This window comes from Aspergillus candidus (assembly GCF_002847045.1).
Source record: "Aspergillus candidus strain CBS 102.13 unplaced genomic scaffold BDW47scaffold_72, whole genome shotgun sequence".
In the NCBI taxonomy this organism is placed as follows: Eukaryota; Fungi; Ascomycota; class Eurotiomycetes; order Eurotiales; family Aspergillaceae; genus Aspergillus; species Aspergillus candidus.
Genome location: NW_020194077.1, coordinates 91,616 through 111,564, shown reverse-complemented (window position 1 = coordinate 111,564; position 19,949 = coordinate 91,616). Strand labels below are relative to the sequence as shown.

The 19,949-nt window shown below is 44.8% G+C and overlaps 8 protein-coding genes across 8 annotated transcripts; 4 read left to right on the top strand and 4 right to left on the bottom strand.

Annotated features, from left to right (window-relative positions):
* Positions 1-1,350: 1,350 nt before the first annotated feature.
* On the bottom strand, positions 1,351-6,194 carry BDW47DRAFT_113020 (putative nuclear pore complex subunit Nup133). Its single transcript, XM_024814296.1, has 4 exons — positions 5,588-6,194; positions 5,456-5,525; positions 2,066-5,362; positions 1,351-2,007 (listed from the first exon to the last, which is right to left on the bottom strand). The coding sequence occupies exons 1-4, from the start codon at positions 5,909-5,911 to the stop codon at positions 1,652-1,654; spliced, it is 4,047 nt and encodes a 1,348-aa protein (XP_024668050.1). The 5' UTR covers positions 5,912-6,194; the 3' UTR covers positions 1,351-1,651.
* Positions 6,195-6,729: 535 nt separating this feature from the next.
* BDW47DRAFT_134677 (ACP S-malonyltransferase) lies at positions 6,730-8,156 on the top strand (the record flags this gene model as incomplete). The annotated part of the gene is made up of 2 exons (XM_024818143.1): positions 6,730-7,061; positions 7,117-8,156. The coding sequence occupies exons 1-2, from the start codon at positions 6,908-6,910 to the stop codon at positions 8,154-8,156; spliced, it is 1,194 nt and encodes a 397-aa protein (XP_024668049.1). The 5' UTR covers positions 6,730-6,907.
* Positions 8,157-8,225: 69 nt separating this feature from the next.
* Positions 8,226-9,534, bottom strand: BDW47DRAFT_113015 (uncharacterized protein). Its single transcript, XM_024814295.1, has 4 exons — positions 9,338-9,534; positions 9,045-9,233; positions 8,688-8,984; positions 8,226-8,608 (listed from the first exon to the last, which is right to left on the bottom strand). Exons 2-4 carry the CDS (start codon positions 9,087-9,089, stop codon positions 8,420-8,422), a joined length of 531 nt encoding a protein of 176 aa, XP_024668048.1. The 5' UTR covers positions 9,090-9,233; positions 9,338-9,534; the 3' UTR covers positions 8,226-8,419.
* Positions 9,535-9,831: 297 nt separating this feature from the next.
* On the top strand, positions 9,832-11,177 carry BDW47DRAFT_113013 (NuoB/complex I 20 kDa subunit family protein). Its single transcript, XM_024814294.1, has 4 exons — positions 9,832-10,013; positions 10,070-10,262; positions 10,328-10,683; positions 10,745-11,177. Exons 1-4 carry the CDS (start codon positions 9,971-9,973, stop codon positions 10,837-10,839), a joined length of 687 nt encoding a protein of 228 aa, XP_024668047.1. The 5' UTR covers positions 9,832-9,970; the 3' UTR covers positions 10,840-11,177.
* A 1,971-nt stretch (positions 11,178-13,148) lies between these two features.
* On the top strand, positions 13,149-15,430 carry BDW47DRAFT_84803 (rRNA-processing protein MPP10). The gene has a single exon (XM_024820028.1). The coding sequence runs from the start codon at positions 13,195-13,197 to the stop codon at positions 15,328-15,330; it is 2,136 nt and encodes a 711-aa protein (XP_024668046.1). The 5' UTR covers positions 13,149-13,194; the 3' UTR covers positions 15,331-15,430.
* Positions 15,431-15,474: 44 nt separating this feature from the next.
* Positions 15,475-16,289, bottom strand: BDW47DRAFT_120726 (putative methyltransferase-domain-containing protein; the record flags this gene model as incomplete). Its single annotated transcript, XM_024815528.1, has 2 exons — positions 15,475-15,961; positions 16,033-16,289. 2 exons carry the CDS (start codon positions 16,287-16,289, stop codon positions 15,475-15,477), a joined length of 744 nt encoding a protein of 247 aa, XP_024668045.1.
* Positions 16,290-17,359: 1,070 nt separating this feature from the next.
* BDW47DRAFT_129447 (DUF1761 domain-containing protein) lies at positions 17,360-17,953 on the top strand (the record flags this gene model as incomplete). The annotated part of the gene is made up of 3 exons (XM_024816992.1): positions 17,360-17,375; positions 17,458-17,762; positions 17,819-17,953. The coding sequence occupies 3 exons, from the start codon at positions 17,360-17,362 to the stop codon at positions 17,951-17,953; spliced, it is 456 nt and encodes a 151-aa protein (XP_024668044.1).
* Positions 17,954-18,247: 294 nt separating this feature from the next.
* On the bottom strand, positions 18,248-19,631 carry BDW47DRAFT_113008 (putative NADH-ubiquinone oxidoreductase 21 kDa subunit). The gene is made up of 4 exons (XM_024814292.1): positions 19,551-19,631; positions 19,392-19,465; positions 18,839-19,335; positions 18,248-18,785 (listed from the first exon to the last, which is right to left on the bottom strand). Exons 2-4 carry the CDS (start codon positions 19,449-19,451, stop codon positions 18,761-18,763), a joined length of 582 nt encoding a protein of 193 aa, XP_024668043.1. The 5' UTR covers positions 19,452-19,465; positions 19,551-19,631; the 3' UTR covers positions 18,248-18,760.
* Positions 19,632-19,949: the final 318 nt, after the last annotated feature.

Below are 19,949 nucleotides of genomic sequence, written 5' to 3'. Positions count from 1 at the left end.
TTTATTTTCTCTCTAGTCTATAGATAAATTATTTATTAAGATATCTTATAAAAAGTAGTTAGAAATAATTTAAATTATAAATAATAATATGCTAATTAATATAAAAGTTAAAATAAATATTATTTAAGTAGCTAATTCTTTACTTATTAATAAATATCTTTATAAGATAAGAGAAATACAAGTAGAAGAGTAGATATATTAATATTTAAAATAAATTACTTATCTCTTTAGAATAGTAATTCTCCTGACTATTATATATAATAGAATCCCTTTAGTTTAATATTAGCTATACATCTATCCACAAGTTGACTCTTATCCACTTTTACCAAGCTGGACTGTTAATCTCTATTCCTGGCCATGACAAGTATATTAATATTAAAGTTTTATAAGAAATAGAGTATAAGCTTTATATAAGATATAAATAAAGTTTTTATTTAATATATTTATTTTATTTATCTTATTTATCTCTTTTTAATTATTATAATAATTATTACTTATATAAGTCTATAAGAATATTTCTTTAGATAGTACTGTGTGCTGCCTAACCCTGCATGACTATTATTTAGTTAGAGTAAGCTAGGACAGAATAATGAGGACTACTACTACTACTACTACTACTACTACTACTACTACTTCAGTGCGGATCAGATCAGTTTTTACAGATTAGAGATGATACTCTAATTGTGCCATATCTATTATTACTGTTTTACATCTTGTAGAATTACTATATACTAATAAGTTTATGATATTAGAAATTAGATCATTGTATTTTAAGAACTTTTTAATTCACTATATTATATATATATGATATGAAGTACGGATGTAGTTGCCAAGCTGACATTAACCCTAAGTATTGCCATCTAGCAGTGCTTATACTATAAGTAAGTTTTGTCAAGAATGAGCAGAGTACCACTTCACTTAATTCTGAATGAGAGCCACTTATATATGGTCATCCACGAAACGCAAAATTGTCGTGATATCATTTGCAGCTGAGTGGTGATCCTTTTCGACATACTGCTGCGGCAATGACTATTTCTACTTACTCTTCTTCACTGTCAATAGATGAGAGACTACCGGCTGAGAATCCAGACCAGTCCGCCCTGATAATCACTGTACACTCTACCCCCCTGGTGGTCAGTCAGCTTTTGGGATGGCTGTTTCCAGTACGCCCTTACTGTCTCCGCCCCCGACAGCAACAAGCATACTGCCTAGACAAGATAAGATAGGATAATGACGATGGTTACTGTTTCTCACACTCCTCCTCCATGGCAATCATATTATAGTTAGGCATGCTGTGATAAAAGAAAAACGATTATTTCCCCTGCTGCTGCTGTATCAAACTGTAACATATTCCCTCATTTCAAGGTGCTTTACATCCCAAGTAGTTTCCAGCTAATTTAACTTCATGCGGAGAAGAAAGGGTTGACTGACGTGAACCATCAAAATAGCATATCAAAATTGGATTTGAATTAAAATAAGTATCAAGTCGAGAATGTACGGATGCAAGCATGCAATTCACCAACCCATATAGGTCCTCTTTACATCACTAATATTGTGGTTTTGATGGACGGCTATATCACGATGGCACATTCTCCTGCCATGCACTTGAATGTGTGATGCCAGGGAAATAACGTTAATGCCATGGGCCGTTTCACAGCCAGCTAAGTTTTGTTTTCGATTGTGGTTCATCGGCAACATGTGACGGTCCTTTCTCTCCGATCTGGTCAGGTTCATCATGGCCTGGTTGTCCGGTATCCCCCATGTTGGCCGAAGATGGGCCACTCTCCTCCGTATATGAAGTAAAAGTTTTGAACCAAAATTCAAGCCCACCCTTTTCAAGGTAATGAAGCAACTTTTCGTTCTCATGGCTAAGGTCTCGAAGAATCCGGTCTCTTTGCTCTGGACGGAACCGTGATGATATGAGCTCAGAATCTGAATCACTCAAAAGTACATCCCGCGGAGAGAGGGGAACATAAAGAGGTGGATAATTCGGGTCGTTGGTATACCCTGTAAGAAGTGTTATTCGATACGTTCAAATGTGACCGATCCCTTCGCGAGTGCTTACTATCTCTGAGACATAGATTGAGTGTATGAGAAAGCGCGGTATCGTGGAGCAATTGCTCTGACCCGTCGCCCATGTTTTCGACGGTGCCCCCTAAGGCCGCCCAGTTATCCTTGATCATGCATCTTCGCCATACCAGTTTCTGTAAAACAAGATGGTAGAGCGGATGTTGTTGAGTGAAATGTCCCAGGCGAATAACACGTAAAGCAAAGTAAAATTCTTTCCCCAGTAACTCATTCTGACCGTAGGAAGAAACCTCAACAGTATCAATCAGTGTCAATAAATCAACAAGTTGGTCAACATTGACGACCTGCCGAGTAATTAATTTGGTAAGTGCATCACCTAAAACTTCATGGAATGACGGCCTCTCTGTAGTAATGCTCTTGCCAAAATGCTCAATTGCTAAATCGATCTCGGCCTTTTGATCAATCGCACCCTGCAGTGCGGGCGCAACATAGGCAAACACGACTTCCTGGACCGCACTGATCTCGGCTAAGTCTTCAAGGCGCCTGATATCGTCGTGGGGAGGTGTTTGGCTCGATGGAGTTTTCTCCCACGCAGCTAGGTTTGCTAGTTTCGCCAGCGATAACTCGACGCGATGACTCCATATATCGCCCTCATGCTGGATAGCTAGACGCTCAAGGGACTTCGCGGCAGCGTCATAGTCGTTCTCACCAATGACACTGTTGATCCAACACAATCGAGAATATGGTGTGTTTTTGCGCAGAAATTGTGTGATGAAAGGCTGAAACCTTTTCATTGAGAATAATATCCCCGCTTGACCCATTGATATTTGTCGCGAGAAAAAGGCGTCGGCCCATGATTCGCCAAATTTGTCGAAATACTGAGAAACCTTGTTGGTGAGCTGCTCTGCCTCAGATTGAGGAGCATCGTGGCTATGCTGCGGTGACTTAGAAGAGATTATCTGGGTTTTTGTTTGATCCTGAAGCTCAATTATGAGCTCTACCAATGCCTCCATGTCCCCGAACTTTTCAGCCAAAGCGATGGCATCTCCTAGCTGCCCAATTCCCGCTAGCTTGAAAAGTTGCCACTTACGGTGCTTGACATGCGCGCGTTCCGCGGTAATGCTCTCGTCATCCATCTTTGTATTCCCCTGGGCCGCCAGCCACCGCATTCGCTCCGAGTGCATTTGGCCCAATACACGAAGTTGCCTGGCACAGTTTTTTGTAATCTTTCGTAAGCTCTCAGGAGCTTCGCATGTAGACATTTGTTGTATCCACGCCCTGCAGCTATCGAGTTCCAAATCCAGGAGATGTCCGGTTTCAACGTAGCTGATGCCTCGCGACGTCCAGAATTCTGGGAGACCGCTGTAGGAGTCTATATAGACACCATCTTCCAGATAGCCGTCATTCAGTCCGTATTGGCTAGCATGTTCATCACGGTAGCGAAAAGCCGTCTCTAATACAGCCAAAGAAAGTTCGCTGGCATCTAATATTTGGTCTGCTGCTTTTCGACCTTGTCTTGGTTGCTGTCCCTTATGTGGCCTGATGGCATTTGAAATCCATGGAACAATGTGTTCCATTCTGAAGGTATCATAAAGGAACCAGTGGCGTACTGGATCACTCTCGCCGGCGCGTTCATCCAATTTCGTTTTGAACTTTTCGCTCATTAACCCTATAACATGGGCCAAAAACGTGGGTTCTTTGCCTTGAGATTTTCGGGCAGCTTCCTCCAGCTTCCACATTGATCGTTGAGCTGCAAGCTTTTCGGCACTCCATAGCAATTCCCACCATGTTTGGCGGTCGAAGTTTTTGTTTTGTTGTTTGAGGAGACTCGCAAGGTCATCTATGGCTTTCGCTCGTAGCCTTAGATTCTGGTCCAGAGAGATTGCTGTCCTAGGGATAAATTGAGATGTTGATTGAAGCAAATCTTTGCAGATTTCCAGGGCTGCTTGCTCAACTTCTTTGGCAGAGAAATCCAAGCAGCTATTGTTGGCCAGGTTTAAGGGGTTATCCGACATCGTACCATAGAAAATAGCCTGCTCAAGCTTATCCTTCGCTGAAACTTGAGCGTCTTCCATATCACCCCCAGACTTTTTGCGAGGTGAAGCTGTGATACGAACAACACCAAATTCTCGAATCATCAGAAGGCAGCCACAGAATGATCCATCGTTGTTTCGGGCTTCGACTCCACTTCCCAGGATATCGTACTCCTTGCCGGAACGGAAGACAATAGAATCATACAACGAAGGTACTTGTTGGTTGGAGTCAAGCAGAAGGTGCGAAGTGGGTGACTCTTTGGGCACAGCCAACGACAGTAGTGTGACCGACTGGTTGGCTATAATGAATGCAGTGTCTCCTGGCGCCGGAAGAAGCAATTTCACGCCGGTATTTTCGCTGCTGTGATGCAGAGTGACCTCGTTGATTGATAATACATCGATATTCTCCGAAAGCAGAATCTGCATCAGACAGAGGTTTGTCGAAGATGCTCCTCGAGGCGGGGCTAATATAGCACATATGTGCCACGATTCCGGATCACTTTTCTGCCTGTCTGACGTGATATGGTTGCCGGGTGAGAATGTGAAATCTAGCACCCTAAAGTCTGGCTCACCAGCTCCATTCACATACTTCGGCCCCAGAAACTGGCACAATTCATGCTTAGCATCGAACTGCCGTTTCAGCACACAACCATTATTCCAATGTGTGTCCCAAACTTCGAAAACGCCGCTGGAGGTGGCAATTAAAATGTCTCGTTGTCCCCGTTGGCGCGAATCGCCGGCGCGAACAGCACTCAGGTCTTTTCGCCAGAATCCTCCGCCGAAAACATTTTTAATGCCGCCGAGTAATCCAGTCTTCACATTGTTCCCTGACGAAGAGCGCAGAAAGTTCACAATCACTGCTGCTTTCCCTTGTGTGTCTCTGAACGTTACATGGGCAACTCGTCCGGATGAAAAGGTGACGACAACGCCCGCAGGCTCCCCGTTTACAATGTCAACAACATGTTCACCCGAGAGTAAGTTGTGTATTTGTCCGTGGATACCAGAGGGCCTCTGTCTCGGCAATCCTAACGACGCCGCACTCGACATCGTTTCCCAGTATATGATTTTCCCTGAGTAAGGCATGACTATCATCAACCCAGGAATATCGGACGTGGCTGCCGAGAGCAGAACTCCGAAAGGCACGGCTTCGCTGGATTCTCTGCAGGGTTCGGGTATAGTAAGAGTGAAGATTTCCGCTGGAGAAGGGGAGGAAGTAGCCGAGTATGGCCATGTTATTGCGTGCGATTTGGTCATCGCCAATGCGTATTCATGACCATCCCCGAAGAAACACTTTATGGGCTCTGTATTCACAGGTTTGGAAGGTTAGAATGATAAAATACAACTCAGCAAATTTCTCTCTCCTTAGGTTAAATCCATTCAAAGGCAAGACTTGCCTGGGTGTAAACTTCGAATTGCCTCTGGGAGGGAAGGTAATTGAGAGACTGTGTAAAAATCTGTTTTTGACTACATCGCGGGGTCAGTGATTATTCGACCAAGGGATCAGGAACTGAAAGAAAAAAACAAACCAAAACAACCGTCCCATCGTTCTCCGTTTCTCGCCTTTCCTGTTCCCTAAGAACCCTTATTGGAATATCCTTCAGAGCGGCAGCACTGTGCTCAGCAGTCGACCTCAAATCTCCCAGGTTATTCGACGCATGCTCTTGGACTCTTTCCTGGGCAATAGAGCTGGTCTTGCTCAGCGACGGTAGCTCGTGACTGTCATAGCGCAAAGCAGAGCGCTGTCTTTTAGCCCTTGGCGGCTTGTCCGCATCATCAAGACTTGTACGTTGGCGCCTTCGAGTATTGCGTATAGAATCCGCTGATGAATGTGAAACCTTTGGAACGAACATTGTTTAATCTGAGCTGAATGATACGTAATAGGACCGAAATTGTAGTTTATCACGGTATCGTTTGAGAAATGGTAGAACAACAGAGTAACCGAAGAAGTAAGGATGCCTGGGATGGATCAGGGAGGTCATACACAAGAACTTAGGTGTAAGCTCAAGGGTCATCCGGTCGTGTATAAGTTTATCAACCGGACGTACATAATACAACGTTTGTCTTGCGAGCGGATACTGGTGCTAAGGCAACATCTTGATGAAAATAAGATCGCCATATCACGTGACCAAGCTTGTCATATATGGGTTCCGAACAAACAAATAGCTAGCGCAAACAAACCGGTAGCACCACTGGGGCGGCACAACCTTAAATATCTCCTGGTATAGTGTCCCTCATTTTCACTGTATGACAGAGGGTAACAGATATCTCACTTTCTGGATTTCCGCCTCGCCTCCTCTTAAGCAGTGCCCACAATGAATTTGACGCAACCGTAGCCAAGCCGTCTTGGAATTCACGTAAACCTTATTTCAGCAATTACTCTGTAGATAACCAACTGGACTATTGCTTGGCCGACTAGAAAAGAGCGCCGGAAAGGTACAGCGTATGGGGGCTAAGAAACCTGGTGTTGAGCAACTTCTACAATGCTCTTTCGCCGAGATTCCAAGTAACCTGGGGGGGGCATACTGGTTTTGACCAATTACTTAGGAAACCATAGTGCCCAACCTATACTGTGTAATATCACTAACCGACAAATAACTGTAGGTAAATAAATTACCCGGCTTATTAATTATTTACACGTGATGAAATCTTGTCCTGTCGTACGCTCACCCACAAGCATGCGTGGGTATATACATATATCCAATGGCATGGCACACCCTTCATTGTCTTGCATTTGACCTCATGATTTACAGCAACATAATGCCCATCAACTCGACTGACAGTGGCTTTGTAATAAAACAATGGGCCTCTTTTTATGAATATCAATAAGAAAAAGAGAAAGAAAGAAAATGCTCGCAGCTTTTGCTCAGTCCAAGTACACCTCAGCTCTCAGAGTCCCATGGCATCATTACCACTGTGTACGACATAGTCTACAGTATCGGAAACTTTATGGCACGGTCTCCCGCGCACATAGCGCCATGCGGACGGCGCTCTTTTTTCCTGGTAAGAAATCCCAATCTACCCAAACGTTAACCAGTGAATTAACATAGATTCATAGGCCATGGGGTGCAACGTGTGGGAATGGCCAAACCTTGGGTTGACGGTTTTCCCACTCTTGCCAACCGCTTTTTGGATGAGATGGATAGCACCTTAGGATTTCGTCTCTCTCGGATTATCTCCGAGGGTCCAAATTCAGAGCTTAACAAAACCGAGAATACCCAACCTGCTATAATGGCAACATCGATACTAATACTTCGTATACTCGAAGAGCATTATGGATTCAATACGAGATCTCGTGTGAACGTTACACTTGGGCACAGTCTAGGGGAATTTTCTGCGTTGGTAGCAGGCGGTTACCTTGATTTCAGTGACGCATTGCGCCTTGTTCGACGTCGTGCAGTGATCATGGCACAGTGTACGCAGCGTGTCCGCGAAGCATTCGGCGGAGATTATGGCATGGTAGCACTTGTATGTGAGCCAGATCATATGGATGGATTGCTCGCAGCCACCCGGGAGTTCCTCAACTTGGCACCCTCCGCTTGGGCGGATGATTCAACCTCCGGATCACCCTCTATCCAACAGGTCATGCTTGCAAATATCAACTCCAGGAATCAGATTGTACTCAGTGGGAGCATTGAGAAGATAAGGACACTCCTAATACAGCTTCGTCAATTTGGAGGTCATGATCCGCGTGCCGTGCGACTGAAGAGCGAAAGCCCATTCCACAATCCTATAATGGCCCCCGCGGCATGTTATATGAGACATGCATTGGAGCAAATAGACCTTAGTTTTCCTGCGCATTTCCCTTGCATATCGAATGTTTCCGGCTTACCCTTTAGCTCTAGGAGCGAGCTCAAAAGGCTTTTGTCGGAGCAATGTGTTGAAACAGTGAGATGGTGGGACAGTGTTCGATACTTAGATATTGAACAAGGAGTCAAGCGGTGGATTGGGATAGGGCCTGGGAAGGTTGGCAGAAATCTAGTTGGGAAGGAAGTAGGGAAAGTTATGGCAAAAGGCGGCGGTGTTTGGGCCGTTTGCGACCCTCGTGAGCTCGAGGCTATATTATATTCTTTGGAACAGACAGAACATGATTATTGAGGACTGTCCCTTATAGGAGAAACCATAAGCGCTAGGTACTATAATGGCAACGATTTCACTGGCTCGCGTCTTGGGCTTATTCGCACTATCACTTTCCTGTTGTTCCCGCGACATGGCGATTCTGGATATGGTATACGATGTTGGTGCACCGATCTATTGCTTCGCTAGATAGACAAGCAACCCCTCTAATCTATAGGCGATTTCTCATGCCCTAAAATTGACTCAGATTATACATTTGCTGGCCCTGCAACGTGAATTGTATATTATAAAGAACTTACGCCTGGCACCCAAGATTCACCAATCCGTTTAACTTCCGCGACAAACTTCTTATCGGTGATCTGTAAGACATCAGGTGCCGCGAAAGCTGACTTGGAAATAGGATTGTGAGCATCTGGGAGATAGAACGGATTTTGTAGCAGCCGAATGTATGCGGTCTGCAAGCACCGAAACACCTATAAACACTATGGTCAGTCCTGATTCTTATCAAAAGACCACGTGCTAAGGCTGGTACAGGTAATAAGGTCTACCAACAGGTTTGAGATCCGATTCTTTAACGGTAGGCCCATTAATTCCCTTGGTGCCCTCCATTTCAGAGTTTCTTGATTGGCCTAATAGGTCAATTATAACTAGGAATTTCACACCAGTAGTTGTCAGCCAACCGTAGGCTGCGAGGCGTTCATCCATGGCATAGAGAAGTCCTAGGTCTTGGTCTATCGACGTCTGCTTTTGGCGAATTTCAAAGATGTCCAGACATGAATTTAAAATGAAGGAGAAATCGATGTTATGGTTTCCATATGGGTGAAATAAGGAGATGTGCAGTGGGTTGTCCTTGAATGTGTTAGCATCGGCTTTACTGACCAGTAGCTGGACATGGAGAGGCAGCCATACAGCTTTCCCAATTACTCCAATGCAAGCAATCCTTGGTTCCGGCATTCTGCCCTTCTACTTCCTGTTCACCCGTTGGGGTTTCAATTGGACAAGTGGACGAGAGAAAGAGTCTTAATGCGCTCGCTAGAGGTGATGTATCCTTGTCCGTGGACTGTACACTGGTCGCGGGATTTGGAGATTTCGGAGCGTCTAATTTGGTATAAAACAGATGAGAAAGCAAACATAAGACCTTACACAGACGTCACTTAGCGAAAGAATTCGGAATCCTGTAGTCCCGAAACAAGAACACTTACCTACGTGGCTTCCAAAAGGCGACCAAGTAATCAAGAACCCGGGGCGATGTTCAGAGGGGTCGTTTTGCCGGATTTCCTATGCTGTTAGGTCCACTGTCCACTGTGCTCAATGCTGATTGAGCATTGAGAAGTAGTTGCAATACAAAGTAAATACTTGGGCCAGCCCAGGATTTGCGCCTTACAGAACTACCTCGAGAGTACTGATACCTTAGGTACCCTTGCCATATGGTCTCCGAGCTAACTACAACTTAAGCCGCTTAGTGCTCATCTGGGTCACAGAGGAGTGGCACTGAGCCTGTTAGCCAATGAAATGATAGCAAATGTATATTACGTAGATAATGTGTTAAGCTTGATACAAAATTTGTGTATTTAATTGAAATACATGGTATTACCTGCACCTTTGGGGGAGGATGTTGCGGCATTGACAATGTAATACATAAATATGACATTACAAAGAAGATCTTTGTATTAGTATCATTACACCAGGCACTCCGTAGAAACTCCGCTCAATGTGAAGTCTTCCGTGATACTGCAATCCCATTATTCTATCTCATTGCCACATTGGCTTCTCAAGTTACTATAGCCTCTATTGTTAGGAGATACCAATTGGATTTTCCTACAAAATTCTCTAGTATGCTTCCCTTCACTAGAAGCACCGCTTTGGGTGCTCGCAATGGTAGGTACCTATTCTCATTCTCCCCGGCCTGGGTTGAGCACTCACACACCGGACAGTGCGTCCCAACCTTATAGCACATAGCGCTCGAGTTCGACCGATTGCTCTGCTGTCTACCTCAGCAACCAAATCAGCGACAGCACTTGAGCAACATGGACAAGCTGGGCAGTCTCTTTCCGCATCTGGCAAGATAAGGAAGGAGGTCCCTCTCCCAAGTCAGGAAAAGAAAGAGGGTGCGATGCAATACGTGCTGTACGAAACCTTTGCTCTGCACTATTCGGCTTCTTATTCATGGAAATCTAATCACAAGTTATTAGGACTACGCTCGATCAAGTTGCTAATTGGGCACGCCAAAGTTCCTTGTGGCCCATGACATTTGGGCTTGCCTGTTGCGCTATTGAGATGATGCATTTATCTACACCGAGATACGATCAGGATCGCCTTGGAATCATTTTCAGAGCGTCGCCCCGACAGTCAGATGTGATGATCGTTGCTGGCACTTTGACAAACAAGATGGCACCGGCTCTCAGACAAGTTTATGATCAGATGCCGGATCCCCGATGGGTCATCAGCATGGGCAGCTGTGCAAATGGCGGCGGCTACTACCACTATAGTTACTCTGTTGTCCGTGGATGTGATCGAATTGTCCCCGTTGACGTTTATGTCCCAGGATGTACGCAACCCCTCTGACCTGCCTTTCATGATATGAATATTAGCTGACTGATAAAATAAAGGCCCCCCTACCTCCGAGGCGCTCATGTACGGAATCTTCCAACTTCAGAAAAAGATGAGACATACCCGTATCACACGCATGTGGTATCGTCGTTAGACGCGCTGTTTGAGCAGCTCTGCTCTATCAGCGGCCTGAAGACGCCTTATCACTATCAAGATATGCTACGCTGTTGCTTGTCAGTCCCAGATACAGTACCAAATATTTTGACACTTCTATCTTGTGCGTCTTCTGTATCACTATCATTTATCTTTTCTTGTTTCTAGTATGTATACCTGTCAATGATCTTCGTTAGTCCTTCCAACGGGTATTACTATAGACTGCAATATTGTCCAGTTTCTCCTTTCATTTATATTCCCGGTAGTTAATCTGTTGGCAACCTGGTACTGAAGGGCGTGTATTTCATATGACTTGTCAATGGAGACGCTATATATAGGCTTTTCCATCCGTAATCCTCAACAGAGCCATAACATTTATAACTATTCCTTTGTCCCGGGAATATGCTGATATTTCTTGACACATGTATTTTGCTGTTGCGTGGCGGTTCTTTTTTCATGACTTGTTCATTCGTCTGTTGGTCAGATGGCTTCTGTGGTAACAACATGCTCCAAACCCAAGTAGGTAATTAGCGATGGCGAGGTGGCAAGCGTGATTTTATAGATCGACTGGGAGCGCGGATCTATATCATATTGATTATTTCAGCAGCACTCAGTCAGTAATCTCTAATCCGCCTATGTATTTTTCATGGACCGGTCTATGGATCGCATGTTAAGTTGTTTCTTGATGGAAAATGAAATAACAGGGGATCCGATACTTTAATGTTAAGATACTGCGTAGGTACTCATCGGTTCTTTTTGATGGGACCAATGCAGCTTACACCGGCTGGTAGTATTTTATCAGGAAAACGCATCTAAGAAACTTGTCTCATCCCTGGGCACAGTAGGTCCGTCCTACGTCAGGTCATTCTCTAGAAGCCCTAGTAGATTCTCATGTCATAGATATGACGGGTTGGCCTCGTTAGAGTCTCAGCCCTTCTTTTAAGTCACGGTCTTGATTTATACACTCCAAATTCCCAATTAATGTTCAGCCATATCTTCTGTTGGCGGCCTGGCTGACACAGAAGCTTTCCTGTCGGCGATCCTATTACAAGTGAGATCAGATCTTGCTACCACTTGGTAACATGAAACTATAACTGATACTATAGATCCTCATTGGGTATATCTGAACCTCCCTCTCTGCGTTTCAAGACGAGAGAATGGAATTTATAGGGTGTACTTGGGAACTAGTGAAGTTTGAGTTACGTTAGCTATGATGCGTGTAGATAAAATTGAATGAACTTTGAACAGTATATCAATATATTTATACCTAGCATCTTCAACAGGGAAGTGAATTCGTTTCTAATGTCTCTGAATAGTATATTTAAAGTTAAAACAATGCATACACCCCTGTGCCCATCTATCAATATAGGTAAATGACTTTAATGATGCAACATGTGTAGCTCCAATAGAGTAAAATGATACTGTGGACTATTGGCAATCAATGTTCATAGAAAATATTCAAAGACACGATTACAATCAGAAATCAACTGCCTTGATTTATAATTTTCTGTTTACAAAAGCTTTGAAGCTAGAACAGAAAATTATAAACATACACATTGTCTGTTCAGTTCCCATGGAACTAGAAGGGTGTTCTTGAGCTTGACTATTTCCTCCGAAAAGGGTCATGAAACTAAGAAGAAGCATGAGGAGCATCGGAAGAAGTAAATGTAATGATAAAATAATCCAGATAGTCTATAGTAATTGATAGGTACTGAAGGAGTGTGTTTGTTATCACAATGACTCTGCTTCTACTTGCTTTTTATGTCCCAAAAAGAAACCACACATGCTGAAATTATCATTCGGGATATGAGTGATAATCTATGAATGAGGTTTGCTACAATCAACAATCTAAATACCACCGAACAGTTTTACATACATTGTGAGTGGCTTTTTGGTTGTACACCATGAAAAAATTAGGAGGGGTTTTTAGGTAACGTTTTGATCCTCGGGATGTCATGGCTGGAAAGGTAAAAGAGCGTTGGCTGAATGTAATTGCTTTACAAAGTCCCCGAAGCATCTACATCAAGATGAGAATAATATGTAGGTAACATCGTCTGTCAAATGAGTGGGCCTGAGTACTCTATCAGCAGCCTAGCTCTTTAGCCTGAACTGTTAAATAGTTAATAGATAGATTCATCGTCATTATTACAGATTTTCGTAATTCTGTACGGACCGCCGCTAGTACATTGATATGGTGTAGTAGGTAAGGTACATAGGTATTGTACCGCCTCAATACGATATTACTAGCCTGGTGTATCTATTTTTTTTTTTTTTTCCGGTTCTAAAAACTTTCTTCCCTCAGGTTTTGAACCCAGGCACTAGATATCTTTATCTTCAACGCCCAGGGATATTCAACATGACAGAACATGATTCTGGTCGTACTGACAGCGTTGCAGAAGTTTCTCGTTCAACATCAGCTTCTCTCAATTCTGCATTATCCACACCCTGGACCTTCTTTCATCCCACAACTGAGCTCCAAGCGTCTATAACCGGATTGGCCAAACATTTTCTGGACCCTCTTGCTCTTTCAATAAGCAAAAACCAAGAATTTCAGCAAACACAGACCAAAAAACGCAAACGGTCCAAGGCCGATTCAGACTTTGAGGATCACTCTTTACAATTACAGCAGCTCTACGTGGAAGGGTTCAGTCCTGAACAAATCTGGGAGCAAGCACTGAGAATACTTGATTCGGCGGATCGGTGGCTTGAGAGTGATTACGTCGAGAAAACTCGCTATGGACAACTGCCCGGACTAGGAAAGGCCGAATTGGACTATGCGACAGTGGATAGTAACAACTCGGAACATAGCGAATTGGCGAGTCTTCCAGATAGTCACTCCGATGGCTCGGCTACCAGTGATGAAGAAGCCGCCGAAGATTCTTACTCGGAGCTTACAGACGCGTCTGATGATGACAACTTGGATCATCATGAGGGCTTTGACGAAACTTCAGATGAAGATGCCGCCTCTACCGAATCTAGTAAACGTGGTAATGATTTCCACACATACACCGAGGACGCCTTTGGACTGAACGATGGATTTTTTTCCATTGATGATTTCAATAGACAAACAGACGTCCTGGAAAGACAAGACATCAAAGGAGGCACGGCTGATATGGAGAGCGATGAGGAGGATATCAATTGGGATGCTGATCCTCTCACTGAAGGCTCGGGGCTGGCCCCGAGGAGAGGAGCCACGCCCGAAAAATTGACGATGGACGAAGATGCTATGGACGACAGTGAGGACGAAGGACCGACATTTGATAGCGCCAACGTCGAGGATGATTCGGATTCATCAGAAGTCGACTTGCATAATAATTCACTAGAGGAGACAGGGTGGACAAATACCAGTGACATCAAATACGCCGATTTCTTCGCACCGCCTCCTCGAAAAGTGTCGGTCAAAGATTCAAGACCGTTGCCGAAGTCTCAGCCAAGTACAACAATTGATGACAACGACATTGACAGGGCAATTGGCGATGTCCGACGTGATTTACTTGAAGACGACGATGAGGTTTCCGGTGAAGACAGTGAAATTCCTAACCATGGGGTGGATGGCCCTCAAACCCAACGATCGTCTCATGAGAAACAGCGGGCACGCATCGCCGATGAGATTCGTCGTCTTGAAACCGCCAATGTTGCGAAGAAGGAGTGGATGCTTTCCGGAGAAGCTAGAGCCGTCGAGAGACCAATCAATTCTCTCATTGAAGAAGATTTGGAGTTTGAAAAGATAGGAAAGCCTGTCCCGGTCATTACTGCAGAAATTTCTGGCGACATTGAAGAGCTTATTAAACGTCGGATCGTTGCGAAAGAGTTCGATGAAGTAATCCGTCGCCGGCCCGGTGTCTCTGATACTCGAGATGCGAAGAGAGGGCGGCTCGATATTGACGACACTAAACCCCAACAGAGCCTCGCTGATATCTATGAGACTGATCATGTTCGAGCTACTGATTCTAACTACGTTGATCCAAAGAATCAGAAGTTAATCCGTGATCGTACCGAAATATCGACTATGTGGAAGGATATCAATTCACAGTTGGACACGTTATCCAATTGGCATTACAAACCGAGAACTCCTCAAGCAGACATCAATGTTGTCACAGATGTTGCGACAATCATGATGGAAGACGCCCAACCTACGACTGGGAGTGCTGTGAACAGCCTGGCAACATTGGCGCCACATGAGATTTATGTACCTGGCAGTGACGGAAGAGTTTCCGGAGAGCTTGTTTTGAAGAATGGGGCATCTATTTCTAAGGACGAAATGTCTCGCGAAGAGAAGGCCCGACTTAGGCGGCGGCAAAAGAAGCAGAATAAGGCGGACGATTCTCAACCCAAGCAGCAAAGCGCCAAAGTTGCTGCAAAAGAGCAAATAATGTCGGATTTGAAAAAGGCCGACGTTAAAGTGATTGGGAAGGAGGGCGAAGTCACAGATATCCATGGCAAACAAACATCTTCAGGGAGGAGGAATGGCGCAGATACACTGAAGCTCTAAGGCCGAGCTGTGTACTTGGGGGAATTCTCGAGCTTCTTATTGGGTTGTGGAATGTGGTTTTGCAAATCTGCCTGTATCTTCATTCTATTTATCTATTTAATCGCCTGTACCTCAATGATCGGTCAACTTCCTTACAGCCTAAAGTTACTGCGGTTGCTTCTCCAAAGCTTTCTTGTCGTGTTTGGGGCGGATCAAGTAAAGAAAAATGTTTTCACGCCCATAAGCCCCGGCCTCAGGGTCGTCACGGACTTCCTCAATAAAGAAAATCTTCTTTGCAAGTTTCATGAAACGAACATCGGCTCGTCTACGCTTTTTGAAGCAAAAGTAGCAAAGGGAGTTTGGTCCGATCAAATCTCGGAGCGTCGCAACCAAGAGAGGAAATGCCGGTTCGAAGTAAACGCAGTCCGCGGCAAGAATGATTGATGGATTTTTGGGTATGCAAAGAGGAAGTGGCTCCCCCCAGTCCAGTATTGTCGCGGTGACTTGAGAGGATAATTTGTTGAGTCGGATGTTTGTTTCCATCAATGGTAGCATCGGTGCTTGGTCTGTGATATATACTTGGGACGAGCCGATATCGCACCCGCGAGCGACAGCTAGTCCAACAAGTCCACCACCGGCCCCCAACTCAACACTAAAGGATATTAGTAACGAAGCTAGTTGGGAAGACGCCGGAGGCAATGGTCTGCACTGGAGTTTACAAACATGGTTCCCTTGAGATCAGAGCGATGCTGGGTCAACAGGTATTTAGCCAACACCATGCCAGCCGGCCAGAGTTGGCCCCCGCATCCTTCTTTCAGATCTTCCTCAAGAAGTAAAGGTTCTTCCAGAAGCCCGTCAAAGGAAACATTAGTACACCCGGCAGGTTTGCAGTCTCTCGGGGGAACCAATGCTTCACTGACATCGAAGGCTGGCGCGTCCGAATCAGTAACATGTTTGTAGTCAGGAATGAGACCTTCCATGGCTAGAGAACTTTGTGACTGCTGGTGATTACTCCAATATCTTGTGTTCTGGCCGAAGGTAGAGAGGGCGGCTAATATGGTGGAATTGGGAAAACTTTTCACCAGATACCAACTAACTAGCACTAGCTTCATGCTATTCTGAATTTCCGATAACCCACCCGGCCCCACTCCGTTATCTTATCTTATCATCCTCCGACTCGTCCTTCTCATCTTATACTCCGTACCGGGTACTGTAACTATGGGCTTTGATAACCTACCTACCTGGTACAATGCAGCTTGCTTTGGGATCTTACTGACTATCATCCCATTGGATTAACTAAATTCTGGATTATCCTTTCAGTCAGCAAGCATGCAAGCAGAACATGGGTGCCTCTAAAGTACGGGCTTCTTAATAGCTCAAACACTGGATTATCTGTAACAACGAGTTGATCAGATGTAATAGACCTTTACTATTTGGTGAAGATGATAATTTCTTGAATTCTCATGTTTCTGATTGTATATTGGTAATCCAATGATCAGAGATGCTCTTCAGACTAGTGATCGTAATTGTTCATACTTGTACTCGATTCGGAACTCCCGCTGTCAGCAATTGTCTACAACTACTGCTAGAGGAATCACGACAGGAAACAAGAATCGAGGAAACCGGACTCCAGCAGTGAAACACGTAGTTGGAGTGATCATCTCATTATACAGGAAATCTGGTCGATTGCGTAGGTACGTTCCTACCTGGGTTGTAGTAAGCTCCACTAACAAGTCTGCGGGTTGACGTCATTACTAGCCCTCCGGATCTTCCTTGCCGCACCCGTCAATCAAGTAAAAAGCTGTGTGATTGGTGTGCTCAGGATTAAGTCATATACCGGGACGCTGGACCTCATGGGGGTCATTGCCATGCTTTGATACATGTCGTTGGATCATGACGACGTCACTGCCGATCTAGCTACGATGAAGTGATCCTGCTCCCATTTATGGTCTAAAAAGGCCTTAACATCTCATCGTTCCTATTCCCTCCCTTAAGTCTACCCTCTATACTTACAGCAAGAGACAGCTAGGTATCTACTCCAATAATCAAGATGGCCACTCTTCACTGTAAGTATTCTTGTTGGAATATGCCCTACTCACCCTTGCTATATCTTTGGGAGTGCTTTGACGCTGAGATTTTTATTGCTAGATCTACCTCCCGTGAAGCCCTCGGCTATTGCCATGGGCACGTTCTTCACCCATACTGCTTCTCTCGGCATCCTCGCCCCTGTCTTTGGTGACACCTATCATCGCGCCCAAGCCGCCAACACCAAAGAAGAGTTTATCAAATCTAAAGAGGCTGCTGGGGCCGCGGCGGCCTGGGGTAGTTCGCTGGTCGGGAGTGCTGTGCAGACTTATGGTGTTGCAGCTTTGATCAATGCCACGGGCACCCTAAGCTACAAGGGTGCGGCTTATTTGGGAAGTCTGGTCTTTATGGCTAGTTCTGCTCCAAGCGTATGTATATTCCTATATCGTATTTGAATACGGAAGCTTACTCTATGATATAACAGCTTATTAGCCACGTCGTCGCCGAGAAGAGGCCCTTCGATACTGTTGCTGTAGGCTTGGTCAGCAGGGTGTTCGAGACTGTTGGACTGAGCCTCTTCCTCACGTGGTGGGGAACACGAACGAATCCCTTTGATTAAATGGCCAAACTGATACCTTGCGGTTGGTGTTGTTGGGAGTGCGAGTGTCATATAGTAGTACTCTTACATAGGCCTTTTGGTTCTACCTTATTAAATGTATTCAAGTAATTGCAGTATTTTCAAAATCTCATATCATCTAGTATTGAGTTTCAAGCGCTTCAATTTGAAAAGACTGAGGGGGTTTAAGTACCAATGTAATCGAATACAATAACCCAACCATTTTCTGGTCTCCCTCTTCTTCCAGAAAAAATCCCATACTCACAAGCGCCCATCTTGGACGATAACTACCATGAAAACAAGCTGGTGCCTGTCTTGTACAACAGTGCGACGCTCACAGTTGGGGGAAAGATTTACATTAATCCTGAACCCGAACCGGGGTCATGATTCATGCTGTCCTGTATCGACTAGACATGCAGGTGCACTCTAATTGAATGGTGTTTTAGTAAATGACGTAGACAAAGTACTAGATTATTTTTGGTAGGGAAATTCATGTCTTAAGGAGAGCCGTGATTGGTTAGATCTTGCAGCCGCCTAATCTGAAAGGTTTAAAGTCGTCTTTCCTGGACAGAAAATGGGAGATGGCGTCGTCTACTAGTAATGTTAATCGCGTATCCGTACCCATTGGTGAGAAATCACCGCGCACCTCAAGTCGGGGCGAAATTATAAAGGCAAAAACGGATAGAAAGAAAGAAAAGAATGCGATAAGAATGGAAGCTTAGCGAATTTAGGCGGAATATAGACAAGGAACATAAAAAAGTATCGCAAATACATTTAGCGTCTAATGGTAGTAACAGCCCAGCCAGGTGATCAAACAAACGTGCGGCAGGGATACCTTTGGACAAGAGTCAGTACAAATACGACCGATTGAGGATGAGGTATACATACACATCAGGATACCCATGATCGTGGTCCAATTGGTATTTAGTCGTCTCGGGAGCCAGGTTGCAAGGCATTGGTGGCAAGCCGTTAGCACCCAAAACGCTCTTCACACCCTTTGTATCCTTTTCGAAAAGCCCAGCCAGTCCACGCTCCTCCCCCTCTTGCTTGACAGTGGTGAGTTGCTTTTCGCCTGCCTCGCCAATCTGGAGAACATCGTCTTTGGGAGCCGCTTGGCTACCCACACTAAGCAGACCAACAACATCCGCCTGGTTGACTTTGCTGATCCTGGGGTAGTTCCTTCGAACATCACGCTTCCAATAAGGGTTGTCCGCGATGTCTCCTGCCGGAATGGTGACAGGGTCGTCGTACGACAGAGGGGGCAAAGCCCCGGGGGTCGGAAGGCGATACTGGGAGTTCAAGGGGACACCAGTAGAACGGTTCGGGTCCACGGAAAGCAGGCGACGAATACGCTCCCATATTCCGGTTGACTGAAGAGTGTGTTTCTAATCGAAGCTCAGCGACCATGAAATCCATACTCTGAGGCGAGATAATTCCTTACTTGGTTGATAGAGACCGCATTCGAGGCGGCCTTGGCTGCCTTCAAAGCGTTGCGGGCCATGGTCGTATAAGATCCTGTGTTGAGTTTTGTATCAGCATCATGGTAATTCCCAATTGCCCTGTATATAGCTATAGAGTTATTTCATAGTGCAAAATATACCTCTGTCAAACAGGAGAAGGTTGAACTCGGTTTAGTCGGAGTTATATCCGGAGGGCTCTCTGTGGTCCATCCTCGGATTCAAGAACTTGGTAACATCGGAATCGGGCTGTTTAAACGGATCAGCTATTATCCGACACACCTTTCTAGCGAATAGCACCCGCCCCAATATAATGATATGAATAGCTCGCATCATGGATTGAAATTAACTCCTTATGCAACTGGCTTAACATCTGTCTAGGTTGAGTACATTATTTCTCCATAAGTACGAAAGTTCCGTTGTCTTTTTCGCAATAAAGCCGGTCGTATCTTAGTGACGATCGCATCGCCACATCTTATACGGAACCAATATAACTCACCCAACCGCCCATAGATATAATAGTCATTATCTCAATCAAATAA